We start from the raw sequence: 15,143 nt of genomic DNA on the forward strand, positions 1-15,143 counted from the left end.
ACCGATTTTAACAAACTTAGATTCAAATGAAAGGTCTTGTGGTCCCATACAAAATTCCTGAATATTATTTGAATCCGACTTCCGGTTCGGGAATTATGGGGTAAAATGTGCAAAAAATTGTGAAAATAAGTGCACTAACTTTTCTCAGAGATGGATGAACCGATTTTCACAAACTTGGGTTCAAATGAAAGGTCTTGTAGTCCCATACAAAATTCCTGAATATTATTTGGATCCGACTTCCGGTTCCGGAGTTATAGGGTAAAATGTGCAAAAAAATGAAAATATGTTTTCTAGCTTTTCTCATAGATGGCGCGACCGATTTTCATAAACTTAGGTTCAAATGAAAGGTCCTGTGGTCCCATACGTAATTCCTGAATTTCATGCGGATCCGACTTCCGGATCCGGAAATATAGGGTAAAGTGTGTTAAAAATTGTAAACCATCACTGAAAAGGACGAAAAACCGTAAAAAGTTTTCTAAATCGACCTCAAATCTTCTCCAATTAATAGTTTTTTATCAGCAGACGGTCAAACAAACCGATTTCGGTTATTGTTTTTAGGAATCGAAGAAAATTATTTTGAAGATTATAACAGTATTATATATGATGGTATGATTTATATGAGAAAGGCATCATTACACCACTAGGTAGATTAAAACAGGTTTTTCATTTATAATTTGTTATAATGAAACATTTCAAGAATATTTTGTCATATTTTAAGTCAATCGAAGCAGAAGTCTTGGGCATGTGTAACGAGCTCTTACTTCTTCGCAGTATGAGATAAGCAAAGATAGGCATGCAAATTTTACAGAATATTCTTCAAATGTTTTACTATAAGAAAATACAAAGAAAAAAAATAAATGATTTTTCAAAAGTGTTAGACCCTACCCTCCCCTTAATATCTGGACATTTGTAAAAGTTACGCTGTATTGAGTACATCTGCGATTGTGCGTGTCCTCGTTTTTGTACAATTTTCAAAATGGAATTGAATTTGCAACAACGAGTTTGTATAAAATTTTGTACCTTTTACTTTTTTATTCATTACTTCTGGTCAGTCAGTAATTTTAACTTTTTTTTCGAACCGGCTGGTTCGGATAGTAAATGGCAAACGACCTTTGCCTTTACTTTCTGACATATCAGAGACTCGGATGACTCGTATCGCTAAGATGCCTAAGTTCGACTCCTCTGGTAGAAGGTAAAAATTTAGATACGAGAAGCCTTCTGCTTACTTAAATGACCCTTGTCACGTCTCACTGTTCCGCACTTTATTATTCACATCCTTGCTCTTCCTTGAGTACTATGGCTCTATAATTTCATATTCTATCTCTTCTTATAATCTCTAGTTAGTATGATATCGTTAAAAAAACCGAAAAATAAATAAAATGTTGTATTAAAAACGGTTTCAATGGTGTGACGAAATTGCAAATGTTAGAAGAGTGTTTCGGCAACGATACTCTGAAGGAAACAGTCGTTTATCAGGGACACGAACGTTTCAGAAGGGGTCGTGAGTCTGTGAACGATAATGAGAGAAGCGGTAGGCCATCAACATCAAAAACAGACGAAAACATTATCAAAATCTAAGAATGGATGAAGGTAGACCGCAAATTAACTATTAGAGAGATGGCAAATGGCGCTGCATCAGGATCTTTTGCGTGAAGCATTTCACCAAAAAATACCAGATTTGTGGTCAATGTGGTGAATCTTGCATCACGATAACGTACCGTCACACGTAATCCGTTAAGATTTTCCTAAAACGAATACCATTCAGCTACCACCTAATTCATCTGGTTTAACTCCTTGCGACTTTTTGACTTTCTCATATAGAAAGGATATGCAATCACTGTGAAAACCGACTTTTGAACCGAGGCCCGGAGGGCCGAGTGTCATATACCATTCGACTCAGTTCGTCGAGATCACAAAATGTCTGTGTATGTATGTATGTATGTGTGTATGTGACAAATTATGTCACTCGATTTTCTTAGAGATGGCTGAACCGATTTTCTCAAACTTAGATTCAAATGAAAGGTCTTAAGGTCCCATACAAAGTTGCTGAGTTTTTATTTGGATCCGACTTCCGGTTCCGGAATTACAGTGTGATATGCACCAAAAAAGGAAAAAAATAGTCACACACGTTTATCAGAGATGACTGAACCGATTTTCACAGACTTAGATTCAAATGAAAGGTCTAATGACCTCATACAATTTTCTCAAATTTTATTTGAATCCGACTTCCGGTTCCGAAATTACAAGGAAATATGTTCAAATTTATTAAAAAAATGCGCACTCAATTTTTTCGGAAATTTCTTAACCGATTTTCACAAACTAAAAAGCAAATAAAAAGTCTTAAAATTCTTTAAAAAGTTCCTGAAAAATTGATCCAGATCCGACTTCCGGTTCCGGTATTACAATGCAATTAGTGAAAATTTTCAATTTCATGAGTATTTTTTCACAAGCGATGACGAAATGAGTCCCCGGTTTCCGCTCTGAAAGCTCCGATGATGATGAAAAAAATCTCCAAAAATGGAGCTCACTTCGATTTCTCAGCAACGGTTAAGCCGATTCCCATGAATCATGATTCAAATTAAACTCTCATCGTCTTTAAATATACTATGCAATTTCATCCAGATCTGACTTCCGCATCCGAAATTATAGGGTGATGAGTGTCAAAAGATTCAAATCGTCATTAAAAAGGACGATGCAAAACTGGTACGCGTCGGTTTGTGCGGTTTTACTCCGTACGCCGCGTGCTTTGTTCAATTACGTATAGCGTGCAGGGTTGCCAAATTTAAGTCTATATTCTTCAGGTGAGAAATATGTAAATTTGTAAATCGTTTATTTAATTTGTACCTACTTGTTAGTGTTATTACAAGATCATGATAACGATGCTTTTCTATAAACATACACGTATTGCCTTTCTCATATTGAAAGTTTGAGCAATCACTTGAAAAATTGACTCATGAAAATTGGCCCGGAAGGGTGAGTGTTCTATATCGTTCGACACAGTTCATCGATCTGAGCAATGTATGTTTCTGTGCGTGTATGTGTGTGAATGTGTGTCAAATAATGTCACTCATAAAATAAAAAATCTCGTAGTCCCATAGGTTGCTACTGAATTTCATCATGCTTTCATAGGGTAAAGTGTGCTAAAAACTGCACACCATCATTTAGAGCGACGATGCGAAAAAGTGTAAAATTCATCTAGATTTGGCTTAAAACTGATTCAATTTGTAGGCTATATTAGAAATTTACTAAACGAACCGACTTCGGCTATACTGATTCCAAGTTCCAGGTTCCAGAAGTACTGGAAATAGTGGTCAAAAAGTTTAAAACGAGACTCACTCCATTTTCTCAGAGATTATTTGATCTATTTCCACAAACAGGCTCAAATAAAAGTCCCTATAGTCTCATAGGTTGTTGTTTAATTGCGGGTCCGACTTCCGGTTCTAGAACTATGGGGAAAAGTGTGTTTAATCATTTAGTGCAACGATGCAAAATAAACAAAAATTCTTATTAACTTGACATAACTGTTTACAAATTGAAAAGGTTATGTTACTTTATACCTAAAGAAAGTTTCTTATTTTATTCAAGATTGAAAAAAAAATTTCTCCGTAGAATTTTCCAGTGATATTTTTGAAAATATAAGTAATATGAGAAAGGCATCATTACACCACTAGGTGGATTAAAAAAGGTCGACTCAAGAAACCGCTCCGTGGCACGCGTTTCAGCACACGAGATGAGATTATGGAAAAATCGGAAATGGCTCTGACGGCCATACCAGAAACTGAATATAAAAACCTGTTTCAATCCACCTAGTGGTGTAATTATGCCTTTCTCATATATAATAATGTGGTATTCTATTTAAAATGTTTCCCGTCGATTTTTGAAAGAAACCAAGGGATTGTTTGTGTATTAACTGTATCACAGTAATTGCATAACCTTTATTTATGAGAAAGGCAAAAACCGTTCATTGCAAATACTCCTGAGTCAATAGCCGAAAACGAAGGACCGTATACGGATGAACAAAAAGTGCGAAGAGTAAGTTCAACACCATTGATTCATTAAAAAATAGATCGTGTCTTCTTTCCAGAATGAAGACATAGTACCAACATATTTGATTCCAGAACATCTTCAAACTCTACAACAGGCATCAGACTACGGAAGATAAATTTTACAGTATTTGAATATCCACCCGCTTTCTGAAGTCGGACAAAAATTGGTTTTGTAAATTATTGATTTCCACATATCGAAGCAGAGAAAAACCACTGCTTACGAGCTAAGAAAACTAGAACATATCAACGCAGGAGGCTCAGTGAATGCAAGTACTCTCGGAGAAGAAAACAGCTTACTTGAAGAAGAATCGGCAATTCACTCAAGCCACTATATATTTACCCACAATATCAACAAGAGTCTGAATTCTAATTAGTAATTTTTTTATGAATTTCAACACCGGTTTTTATTAAAGCATTTGATTATTCTAGCTGGACAACGATTATCACAAACTTGAACTTGGAAATCCTGCTGACCCGTGCCGTAAAAGGAATGAAATAATAAAGCCTGTGGCAAGTTACATCACAAAGCATGCACAATTGCACACGATTCGATATAAACGATTGGCTATAGCTTTGACCAATGATACACAATCTAATGGTGAGTAGTAGTTTTATTACACTGCCGTTTTAAAGATTATTCTTCCTCCACAAGAGTCTACTGTAAATATTTTAAAAACTCTAATACTTATTCTGCGAAGATTTTTAAGTTTTTGTTTTCTTGTACACTGAATACTTGTTTATTAATATTTAAAAATTAAGCTACGAAACTATTTAAATTAAACTTTAAACTTCGAACATAGAATATTCAAATGTTTTTATATTTTCGAATTTCATTCACAGATGTGCAGAGATGGCATTTCACCAGAGTTATACACGCTAGAGTCAGATTTTTGCCACACCGAGGATGAAAAAAACGAAGCACCGCACAAAGAGGAAAGCGCACTTCTTCTCAGTGTCGAATAGACAGCATTTGAGTGTGTGCTTGTGGTTAAAGCAGCTGGCGCGAGTGAAACACATTCTCTTCGCATGAATCGCTCACACGCGCTCTCGTCTAAATACACCCAAGTGACCACTGGCGCGTGATGGTGAGCGAACACTTCTGTGAACTTCAATTAATAGAGAGTAGATCTGGCCTTGCTATGAAAAATTTGCAAGGAAAACCGAAAATTTTACGATAAATTGTTTTATTTCGCTGATTTTGCGTGTCCACGCTTCATCTACGAAAACCATACAGTAGAGTGCTCACCGGCGTGTACACCAGGGCTTGTATTGTGAATCCTCAAACGAACGAAGCAACAAAAAATATCTGCTGTGAACACTTTGCTTGACATAGCTGATGAGAGACCTATATTAGAGAGAAACTGGATGCGTGAGAGTATATGCTACTGAGCAGACCAATTCCCCTTGCCAAGTAAATTGTCTGTGCTCTCATTCTCAGTTAACACATGAACTAAGCAATCCATGACAATGTAATGAAATGAAGGGTTCACTCTCGTTAGTATTGTACGAGAAAGAAGACCATGCCTCACGGTATGCTACAAGACGCGAAGCAACGTCATATAGGCAATGTTTACGGTTTATTTTTAAAAAGTAGGTTTACAGAAATCATTTTTAACATAATGTTCGCATTCCAAGACCAAATTTGATCACATTTCAAACAGACTTTAAACATTTTATAGCAGAAATTTTGCATTTGAGCCCATTTCAAAACGATCCATTTGTTTCTTGGCAGTTTACACTGTGTACATATCCTAGAAACACTAAAAGCAATGTTCTTTAAATTAATATTCATCGGAACTAAAAGTTATGAAACTAGTTTCCTCATAGGCATCTACAATATGAGAACCATTCATCAAATGCTAACCTCATGAAGCATAGGTCTCAGCAAGCGGGCATATTCATGAACTAATGAACGAACGAAGCAGCTCTCCTGGCTTGGGTTGCGCTGTGAATTCTACCTGACATACGAATGTGTGTGAATAGCACAGATAGTGAAACCCTTTCGTTCATATTCGTTGCTTCAATATGCAAGCCCTGGTGTACACCTCTGTGAAAGTATCTGCATCCACCTCAGAGAATTTATTAGCTAATGCTCTAGCACTTTGGTGCGATTCAGTGGAAGAGGTAAAAGGAAATAAACAAACGAACTCATGATGCGTGCACACTTACACAACAGTGGTGTATAAATGTGAAAGAGAAGAGCTCTCGTTGAAGTTGTCAGTGCGAGGGGAGAAATTTTGCTTGCTCTTCGTCACACAGAGGAGATAGACATCTCTGGATATGCGACTACTTCATATTCAAGATTCAAACCAACCATGCCGCTCTCACAAGAAGACACTTTTATACTAACGGAAAGAAAAGCCGCTGGTTTCACAGAACTTAACAAAGTTTTGGATACTTACGAAAAACAGAAAATATCTATACCACCTAAATTGATAGTCATAGGCGAATGTATGACGGCTAACGAAACATGCTACGTAAATTATAAATCCATTGAGTACCAACTATCCACAATCGCTCGAGGAATCGACATAATACTGAAACTACAAGTTATACTGGGTTTGTCTGTTTCTCGGAGATCAAAATAATCTGGATATTTATAGAGAAATTCTTCTACGAAACAAACCTTTCTTAGGGAGGATAGAAATTTTTTAGCATATAAGGTAAATGAGAGATCGGAGAGAATTACCGATATTGATATAAATTCAATAGACGAATCCCCAACTTCGAACGACGAAATTTTAGGAATGTATTATTTAAGACCACGTAGTATTTAAGTTTATTTACAAATGTAAATATGAGAAAATTGGTATAGTTACTATTACAAAATTAAATAAGACAAACCACGAATGTTTTTTAATAATCTTGATCCGTTACTGATCAGGATTAGCTGAAATTGTACAGGGAGTTTTTAGATGATCCGACCTGGGACTAGTAAATCATACTTCAATGTACATTTTCTGGTAATCCCAGATTTCATTGATCAGTACCGGCGACGGCCATCATTCCTTAGACGTAGATCGTCTAAGGAACGGGAAGGAATGTTAGTCCAACAATTGTTGTTACTCTGGCCGTATATACTACTGCGCACTCCACAAGTGTCATGGGAGTGTTATTCGCGCGCGACTCAGTATGTTCCGGTTTCAAGATGCTCGAATGCACCACTAAACTCACTGACTTCCCGAGTGAACGTTTCAACAATATCCTATATTGAAGTCCCGGGAAGTCTTGATTCAGAGCTCTTATTCGAGGAAACTGAAGAAAAATTTGCAATACTATCGCGTAAAGAATAAAAACTTCCCTATTTTTTATAAATGAAATTACGTGATACCAAATAAACGAGTAAATAGGATTTAGACAAAATAGTTGATTGATTGCATTGACATATTCTAAACAGTTGTTATAAAATCATTTTAAATCACCAAATAAAGGTCAAAAGATTTCACGTGCGTCTTGGTTCTATATTATTTCCGCTTTATTATTTTAATTATTTATTAAAATTATTAATTAGTTATATTGGTTGATCTGGGCAGCCGGCTACTGAGAAAAATATCACTTGATATTATTAATATCAAGTGTTTTGCCTTTCTCTATAGAAAGGTATTAGAATTGCTGGAAAAACCGACTTTCGAACGGAGCCTCGGAGACCCGTAGTGTTATATACCATTCGACTCAGTTCGACGAGATCGGAAAATGTCTGTGTGTGTGTGTGTGTGTGGTGGGTGGTGACTTTTGGTTCCAGAGATATAATGGTATAAGTGACGTAACCGACAAAACACATTGATTTTTACCGCTCTTATATATAAGGGTGCCAAAATTTTGGATCACCTCTATTTTCGTAAAGCTCTAGTGCTCAAAAGTTTAAGCACCTCGAAAAAAGCCCTCATGCAAAATTTGAACTAAATCGGACATGTGTAAGGGGTGCTGCCCGACGGTAAAGGTTTGAAAATTTTCGATCTTGAAAAAGCACCATAGGGGGAAGTACATGAAATTTACAAAATCGAAAATTTATTTTGATGCCAAAAGTCTCAAAACTGCATGAAACATCGAGATTTAGTGTCATCTCTAAGAAATTTTTTTTTTGAAAAAATCAACTTTCTGGGACTGAAATTTTGATATTTTCTCTAAGTCCCAAATTTTTTTTTCGATTTTTTCAAAAAAAATTTTTTTTCGAGATGACACTAAATCTCGACGTTTCATGCAATTATAAGCTTTTTGGCATCAACATTTTTTTTTATTTGTTTAAGGACCTTTTAAACTTTGTCATTCAGGTCCGTGGCATCAACATGTTTTTTTCGATTTCGGGAATTTGTACATGATAATTTAGTAAAATAGAGTAATCAGAAGTGAAACATTGAAAATATCTGATAACTGAAAGGAAAAAGAAACTCCTGCTATTGTCGCCTTTTACGACATGGAAGCAGGAACCCAGTGGATCTATTTTTGTTTCATTTTTTCCGGAACCCAGCCCCTACAAACCACGAATGTTTTTAATAATTTAAAAACTTCAATCTGTTGAAATCAATCAAACCAAATGTCAAAATGTGTTATTTATGGAAACTCATTATGGTACCTTATGATCATTATAAGACGAAGTGAACGAAGTCCATTAAAGCAGTTTTATGAATTTCATAAAACTCACGAATATCTAATATTGAAATCTTGAAAAATGTCTCCTCTATCTCATAAGACAAACTCAAACTTATGGAATACATTTATAATCCTTTTGTCGGCAAGTCATAATCAATCAGTTCTGAATGTTGGTCGACACTGTTGGTATAGCATTGGATGTGAGACGGAAATGATTTTTTCATTGTAACGCAAGAAAAAAACAAAAAAAATTGGTAAAAGTCTAATAAAACAATTTCAAGTTGCTGTAATTATCATTGATCATTGATTTTTTTCGTTAGCTTATTTTATTTACACATCAGGTATTTTAAAAATTATGAAAGTGATGAAAAATTTCATTAATTATATGTTTATAAGAATTGTAACTGAATTTGCTGAAATCCTCAGATTAATTCACGTGGTTGTTAGGAGTGAGATGTGTTTCCAATTTGTCCTTTGAACTTTAATAAAACCAACAGATGCTCTTTCAAATCGCTTCGCTAACAAATACCCTTTACAATGGCGTACGGTTTGATTTTAGCTTCAGCTAGTTCACCGGTTCACGAACCTTGTCCAAAAATTTTCCTTATGCTCATATGGTACCTAGTAGGGGAAAGTCTTATAAAGCGTCTCTGCCAGCCAAAATGCCCTCTTTCCTTTCTTAAGCATTGGAGACTTTTCTGAACCAAAGTTTTATCACTAACACTATCTTTTCGTAGGATCTTTCTGCTATGCAAGTTTGGTGGTTGTCGTTTGCAGGAAAGTATGAAAAAACTAAAATTTTCATTTGGCAGCTTTTCGATGTAAGTTTTGCTTCGACTAAATAGATGTTTTATCCGCCATTTCTTTGACATACTGATTATCTCAAAACAGTAACTTTATGGACATTTCAAGAAGCATAATGCATAATTGTTGTGGGATAAAATGTCTTTTGTTGTGTGTCATGCCACTGATTTGTTGTTAGACATATTTTACGGCTGCTGGGGCATTATGTCTGAGGCGAGCAAAAAAAACTAAGAATGAGGCCGCTTTGGAAAATGTGTTTATATCAATCAATTCTCATCTTTTCTATTGGAGTCATTGAAAATTATGTTCCTCATCCGTATTGCAATGAAATACTTACATTCTCGAGGAAAATATATCAATACACTTGGAAATATCTCAATGTTTTCTTAAGGGGGGCATATTATAACACTTTACCCTAATCTTGAGTTTTCCTTTAGTAATAACAATACACTTAAATTTATATGAAAACACATTTTAAAAAAGTGTGAGCTAACATTCCCCTCACTCTAATTCGCTTTTCGGCAGCAGCAACATCAGTATCTCAGCAATTGTGTTCAGCTTCTAAATAATACGGATTCGGGAACTGAATTTTGGATTGGATTCTAGAACTGAAGTCTACAGTTTAATTCAGAACAACCTGGTCTACTACACCGTAAAAACTTAAATCTCAGTTCAGAATTTGATTTTAGAATTCAGTTCCATATTTCAAGATTGCAAGTTCAGAATTTAACTCCTAAATCTGGATACTGGGACTGGTTACTTGACTAGATTTCAGAACTGAATTTAGTTAATTTATGTTCGGATTTCTAAACCAGAATTCTGATCTGAAACTTCAGAATTCTGGAACAAAATTCAGGATACGATATGAATTTGATTTAATTCCTGAATTCAGTTTCATAATTTATTTTCTGAATTGAATATCAGAATTCAATTCCTAAATTCAGTTTCAGACATTATTTCCATTTTCATTTTCAGGTCTACTGTATGCTAGAACTAAATTTGAAACTTGGATTCTAGAACTAGAATTTGAAACTGAACTCGGTTACTTTATTCAGGTTCGGAATTCAATTCTGTTCTAAAACTGAATTCTGAGTTTGTTCCTGATTCTTAATTTAGTTTTTGAATTCAGTTCCAGTTCCTGAATCCTGGTTCAGAATTTAGGTTCTGATGTAGAACGATGGTAGAAAATACTCGAAAGAGGTCAATATTGAAAAAAATGCACAAATCCAAGTGATTATGCGAAGTTTTCCTCCACTGAGTAAATGAATCTACTATAACATTGGTTGCTGTATTTTTTATTTTCATTTGTTCCATGTTGTGAGATTGAATATGTCATCAATAAGTCGTACTTTGGTATAGATGCACCGTTACAATTCTGGAAACGAAGCTGTAAAACTTTCACACAATCTATCAACTAATACGAACAATTATTAATATTAGGAAGTGAAAAAAACATGTCAGTTTGATTCATACTCACACGCTCAATATATGCCTATGGCATTGCCCATCCACCTTTTATTCTTTGAGACATTGTACAGAGAAGTGCATGAAACTCTAGTATATATGAAACAAATCATTTTAGTTTTTTGATAATAACAACAAAAAAGCGTTTTGTTTTTCTTGCATATGTGTTTGTATATTCATATGTAGCTGAGTAGTAAACATTCAAATAGTAATCCCTATTCTGTATTTCGATCGAATCGGATTACTTCGATCGAATGTGAAAATTTGAATACTGTAGTTCGATCGAGTGATGCTTTTGTATGGAAAACTCGAACTGATTGATCTGATACATATTAACACATATCACGAAAAAACTTTGAAGCATTCTAGGCATCCGGCTACCCAGAGCAATACATATGGCAATAATATGAACACATTTTCTAACATAGTACTTCTTCCTGTGGTACGAGAATGCAGAGGATTTATCGGTTTCTAGTATCAACATGCATCGAACTAACAAACCTTCCCTTCCCAAGTAGATCTGCATTCGTAGACGTGACCGGCGTCGGTATTGTTTGTGCGAGTTACTGTTCCTCAAGCTTCGAGTGTGGCTGCAGTCTTCTACAATATTTTTATCTCTGTAGCATGCACCTGATGGTTGAACGAAACATATATGTTCAATGATTATATGATCAACGAGCCATCAAATGCGACAGGAAAAAAGTTTCCGCGCCAGCATCTTTTCTAAACCCAAAACAAAATTCTATCATCAAATAGAATAGTTTAGAATTGACTTGGTTTGATCGTGAAAAAATTTTCTTCCCTGAGAACATAGCGATGTTGATGATTCGGTTATACTAATCTTGAACAATTGTCGCACTTCGACTGCTTGTAGCTTGAGCCTAATTTGGAAGTCTAAATGTAACACAGCTGTTTTCTTTTTTGTGTTGTGCATTCTAGATAAGGACGACCTCGGTCTATTGGCCACGAGAATTATACTAATAATCAATTGGTTTCATCGAATATTACTGATTGATGGAATAAAACGACACACTTTGTTCAACACAATTTCAACTCTATTTTCATACTGAATGGCGCTTGATTTATTATATGAATTTGCAACGGAAGTATTGAAGCATATTTTACTTAATGGTTTTTAATGCGCACCGACTTTTCTTTGGGTTTCTTCCTTTACTTTTAAACTTAACTTAATGATGTACAAATTGCGTTTAGTTTTTTTTTTTGAAAACACGAATGACGTGTGCCACCGTATGACGTGTGAAGTGTATTCAATCACGTAACTTCGAGGACTGTTAGCACACCAATCTATCAAACAAGGTGTGGACACACTTCGAGTTTCGATGTTCTTGGTACTGTTGAAAAGGATTAGTTTTTCTTGACAAATTCTTCACCTTTTTGAATATTTTTCTTAAGTTCTGGGATGGCTTTTTTGAGTAGGTCTTGTTCGTAGGCATTCAATTTTGGCAGTCCAAGATTTTTCTCTAATCCATTTTTGCCCAACAACAGCGGCGTAGAGAAATATTTTGCCTCAGTTACATCAGAGCGAACATATGCACATTCGATTACATTCTGCTCTCCGTTAATTGCACGTGCCAAAGCTAAGGCGAACCGTGCGCCAGCGTAAGCCATGGAAAGAGTAGCCGAACCTGCACCAGCTTTTGCCTTGACGACCTCAGTACCAGCCTCCTGGATGCGTTCGGTTAAGGCAGAAATCTTATCCTGAGGGAAGCTGACTGATGGAGTAGCTTGCGATAGAACCGGAATTATGGTTACTCCCGAGTGGCCTCCGATAACGGGAACATTAACCTTTTGTGGATTAACTCCGGAAGCTTCCCCGATGAAAGTATTCGCTCGAACAATGTCCAGTGTAGAAACTCCGAAAACACGCTTCGGGTCCAAAACTCCAGCCTAAAATAAAAAAATCAATTTATCTAATCTTTAGTCGAGTAGAAATGCAATCAGCACAGTGAACATTTAATCTAATCCATTCAATATCAAGTTTAATTGTGCACCATTAACACTAGTTCATTGCTAAGCTTTTTTTAGCACACATCTGATTAGAAAGAAGGTCGTGCTATTTTTTAACATGGAAGCAAACATTAATTCTCGGAAAAAAAGCATATTTATCCTACCTTAGCCAGTGTGTCACAAGCGATGGGCACCGTCGAATTAACCGGATTGGAGATGATGCCGATCAAGGCTTTCGGACAAGCCTTAGCAACACCAGCGGCCAGATCTCGCACAATCGATGCGTTCGTGTTGAACAAATCGTCACGTGTCATGCCTGGCTTGCGAGGAACACCGGCTGGAATGATGACGATGTCAGCACCGGCCAGTGCCTTTTCCAGATTTTCGGGACCGTTATATCCAGTAACCTTGGAGTGAGTCTCAATGTGAGACAAATCTGCAGCAACTCCGGGTGTGTGGACAATATCGTATAGTGACAGTTCAGTCACCAATGGGCTTTGCTTCAAAAGTAATGACAAAGGCTGCCCAATTCCACCGGAAGCACCGCATACTGCTACTTTAACGTTATTCTGCAAAAAAAAATGTTTCGATTTTCTAAAGCAATAGGTTACGTAAATAGCAAAAAAAATCCGGTCATGACCTTAATCATTTTTTTTTGCTATATGAAAACGGAACTAACCTGCGAGCTGGTGGAGAAATTCTTAACTCCTTGAGCAGCAACAGTTTTCAGCGTACGAGAAAACATTTCTGAAAATGATTGTACTGTATGCTTATTCGGAAGAATTTGCAATAATAAATGAAGCACACGCAATCAAAGCAATGAAATACTCCCGCTGATCTAATGCCCACGGACTCTCTTCGATACTAAACTTGAACCAAAAAATGAGTTGAGTCTGAGTGGTGATTAGATTTATTTTTCTCACAGTGAATGAGCGTATATTCTTCGCACTTCAAAACCAGGGTATCCATATTCACAGATTATTCGTTACAATCACAGATCTTTGAATCAATTCAACCAACAATACAGAGTTTCTCATGTTATTGGAAAATAATAGTTTTCATTAAATTTTTCAGTATATACCGAAATACAGACAGATTTCTAACATGTTTTATTCAGATTTGAATCCAGATTTACAGCTGCCAGCTCTGCTTCACTCACCATTACTAAATTGAGTAACGTTTATATCGTTTTCCTTTTAATTGCGTGAGTCTGCAGTGACTCCAGTAAAGATGGGCAATTCGTTCGCGAACGGTTCAAAAGAACTAGTTCTTTTGAAAGAATGAACGAGCTGTAGTTTTTTCCTCGAGAACGGTAGTTTTTCAGTTCAAAGTCGTGGTTTCTTTTTTTTTGGTTTTTGAGCTCACTAAACATTTTTTCAAGAACGGTACTAATAAGAAAGTTTCATTTCAAAACCTCAGTTCTACTTCGAGGGACTTTTTTTTGCTCGTTTAAGCTTACAAAAGTAAGTTCTCGTTTAGTCTTTGAACAAACAAACCAACTATGAATAGAATGAACGAACGGCTCTGGAGAACTAGTTCGTTCAACAGAACTCTGCATCACTGAACGGTTCTTTTAAATGAATTGTTTGCCCATCTCTAGACTCTAGTAGTCATAGTATAAACGAAAACCATTGGTTAGAGTAGGATCAGCTATATCTGCTCGATAGATTGACTGCAGCGATAAGATGAAAAAGAGTTTCGCGTCATTTTAACAACATTAATGCACAATTTTGAACTATATTTCTGCGGTTTTGCTTCTTAGAGCCGAAACAATGATATTGTATTTGATTTTATCACATTCCGTTGATTGACATTCGAGTAATCGGAAAAATTATATGGCGATTTTAAAAAATTTTTTTCGTTTATTTTGGCCTGGCTTTAACCTAATTGTGATCGTTCGCCGGACGTGGCGGCTCTACTAATGAGATAACTACCCGAATAAAAAATATTGTAGAAAAACAATACGATTTGCTGTTACAAAATCTTCCACAATTTTCCTGTGACCATTGAAAAATATTTTAATGTATTGTTATACACTATTCAATGAATTGTGAACAAGCTTTTTACAATAGAATGTATACACTAAGCTACATTTTCTTTTTCACATTATATGATATTCTAATGATTTTGCACTATTAGCATTTCCAATGATAATAATGCGGTTTTGCTTCTTAGAGCCGAAACAATGATATTGTATTTGATATTATCACACTCCGTTGATTGACATTCGAGTAAACTGAAAAATTATATGGCGATTTTTAAACTTTATTT

General features: G+C 35.8%; 1 protein-coding gene across 1 annotated transcript; it reads right to left on the reverse strand.

Moving 5' to 3' along the window:
• Nucleotides 1-11,937: 11,937 nt before the first annotated feature.
• Nucleotides 11,938-13,749, reverse strand: LOC131429620 (malate dehydrogenase, mitochondrial). The gene is made up of 3 exons (XM_058593856.1): nucleotides 13,552-13,749; nucleotides 13,037-13,441; nucleotides 11,938-12,812 (listed from the first exon to the last, which is right to left on the reverse strand). The coding sequence occupies exons 1-3, from the start codon at nucleotides 13,615-13,617 to the stop codon at nucleotides 12,270-12,272; spliced, it is 1,014 nt and encodes a 337-aa protein (XP_058449839.1). The 5' UTR covers nucleotides 13,618-13,749; the 3' UTR covers nucleotides 11,938-12,269.
• Nucleotides 13,750-15,143: the final 1,394 nt, after the last annotated feature.

This window comes from Malaya genurostris, chromosome 2, assembly GCF_030247185.1.
Source record: "Malaya genurostris strain Urasoe2022 chromosome 2, Malgen_1.1, whole genome shotgun sequence".
Classification (NCBI taxonomy): domain Eukaryota; kingdom Metazoa; phylum Arthropoda; class Insecta; order Diptera; family Culicidae; genus Malaya; species Malaya genurostris.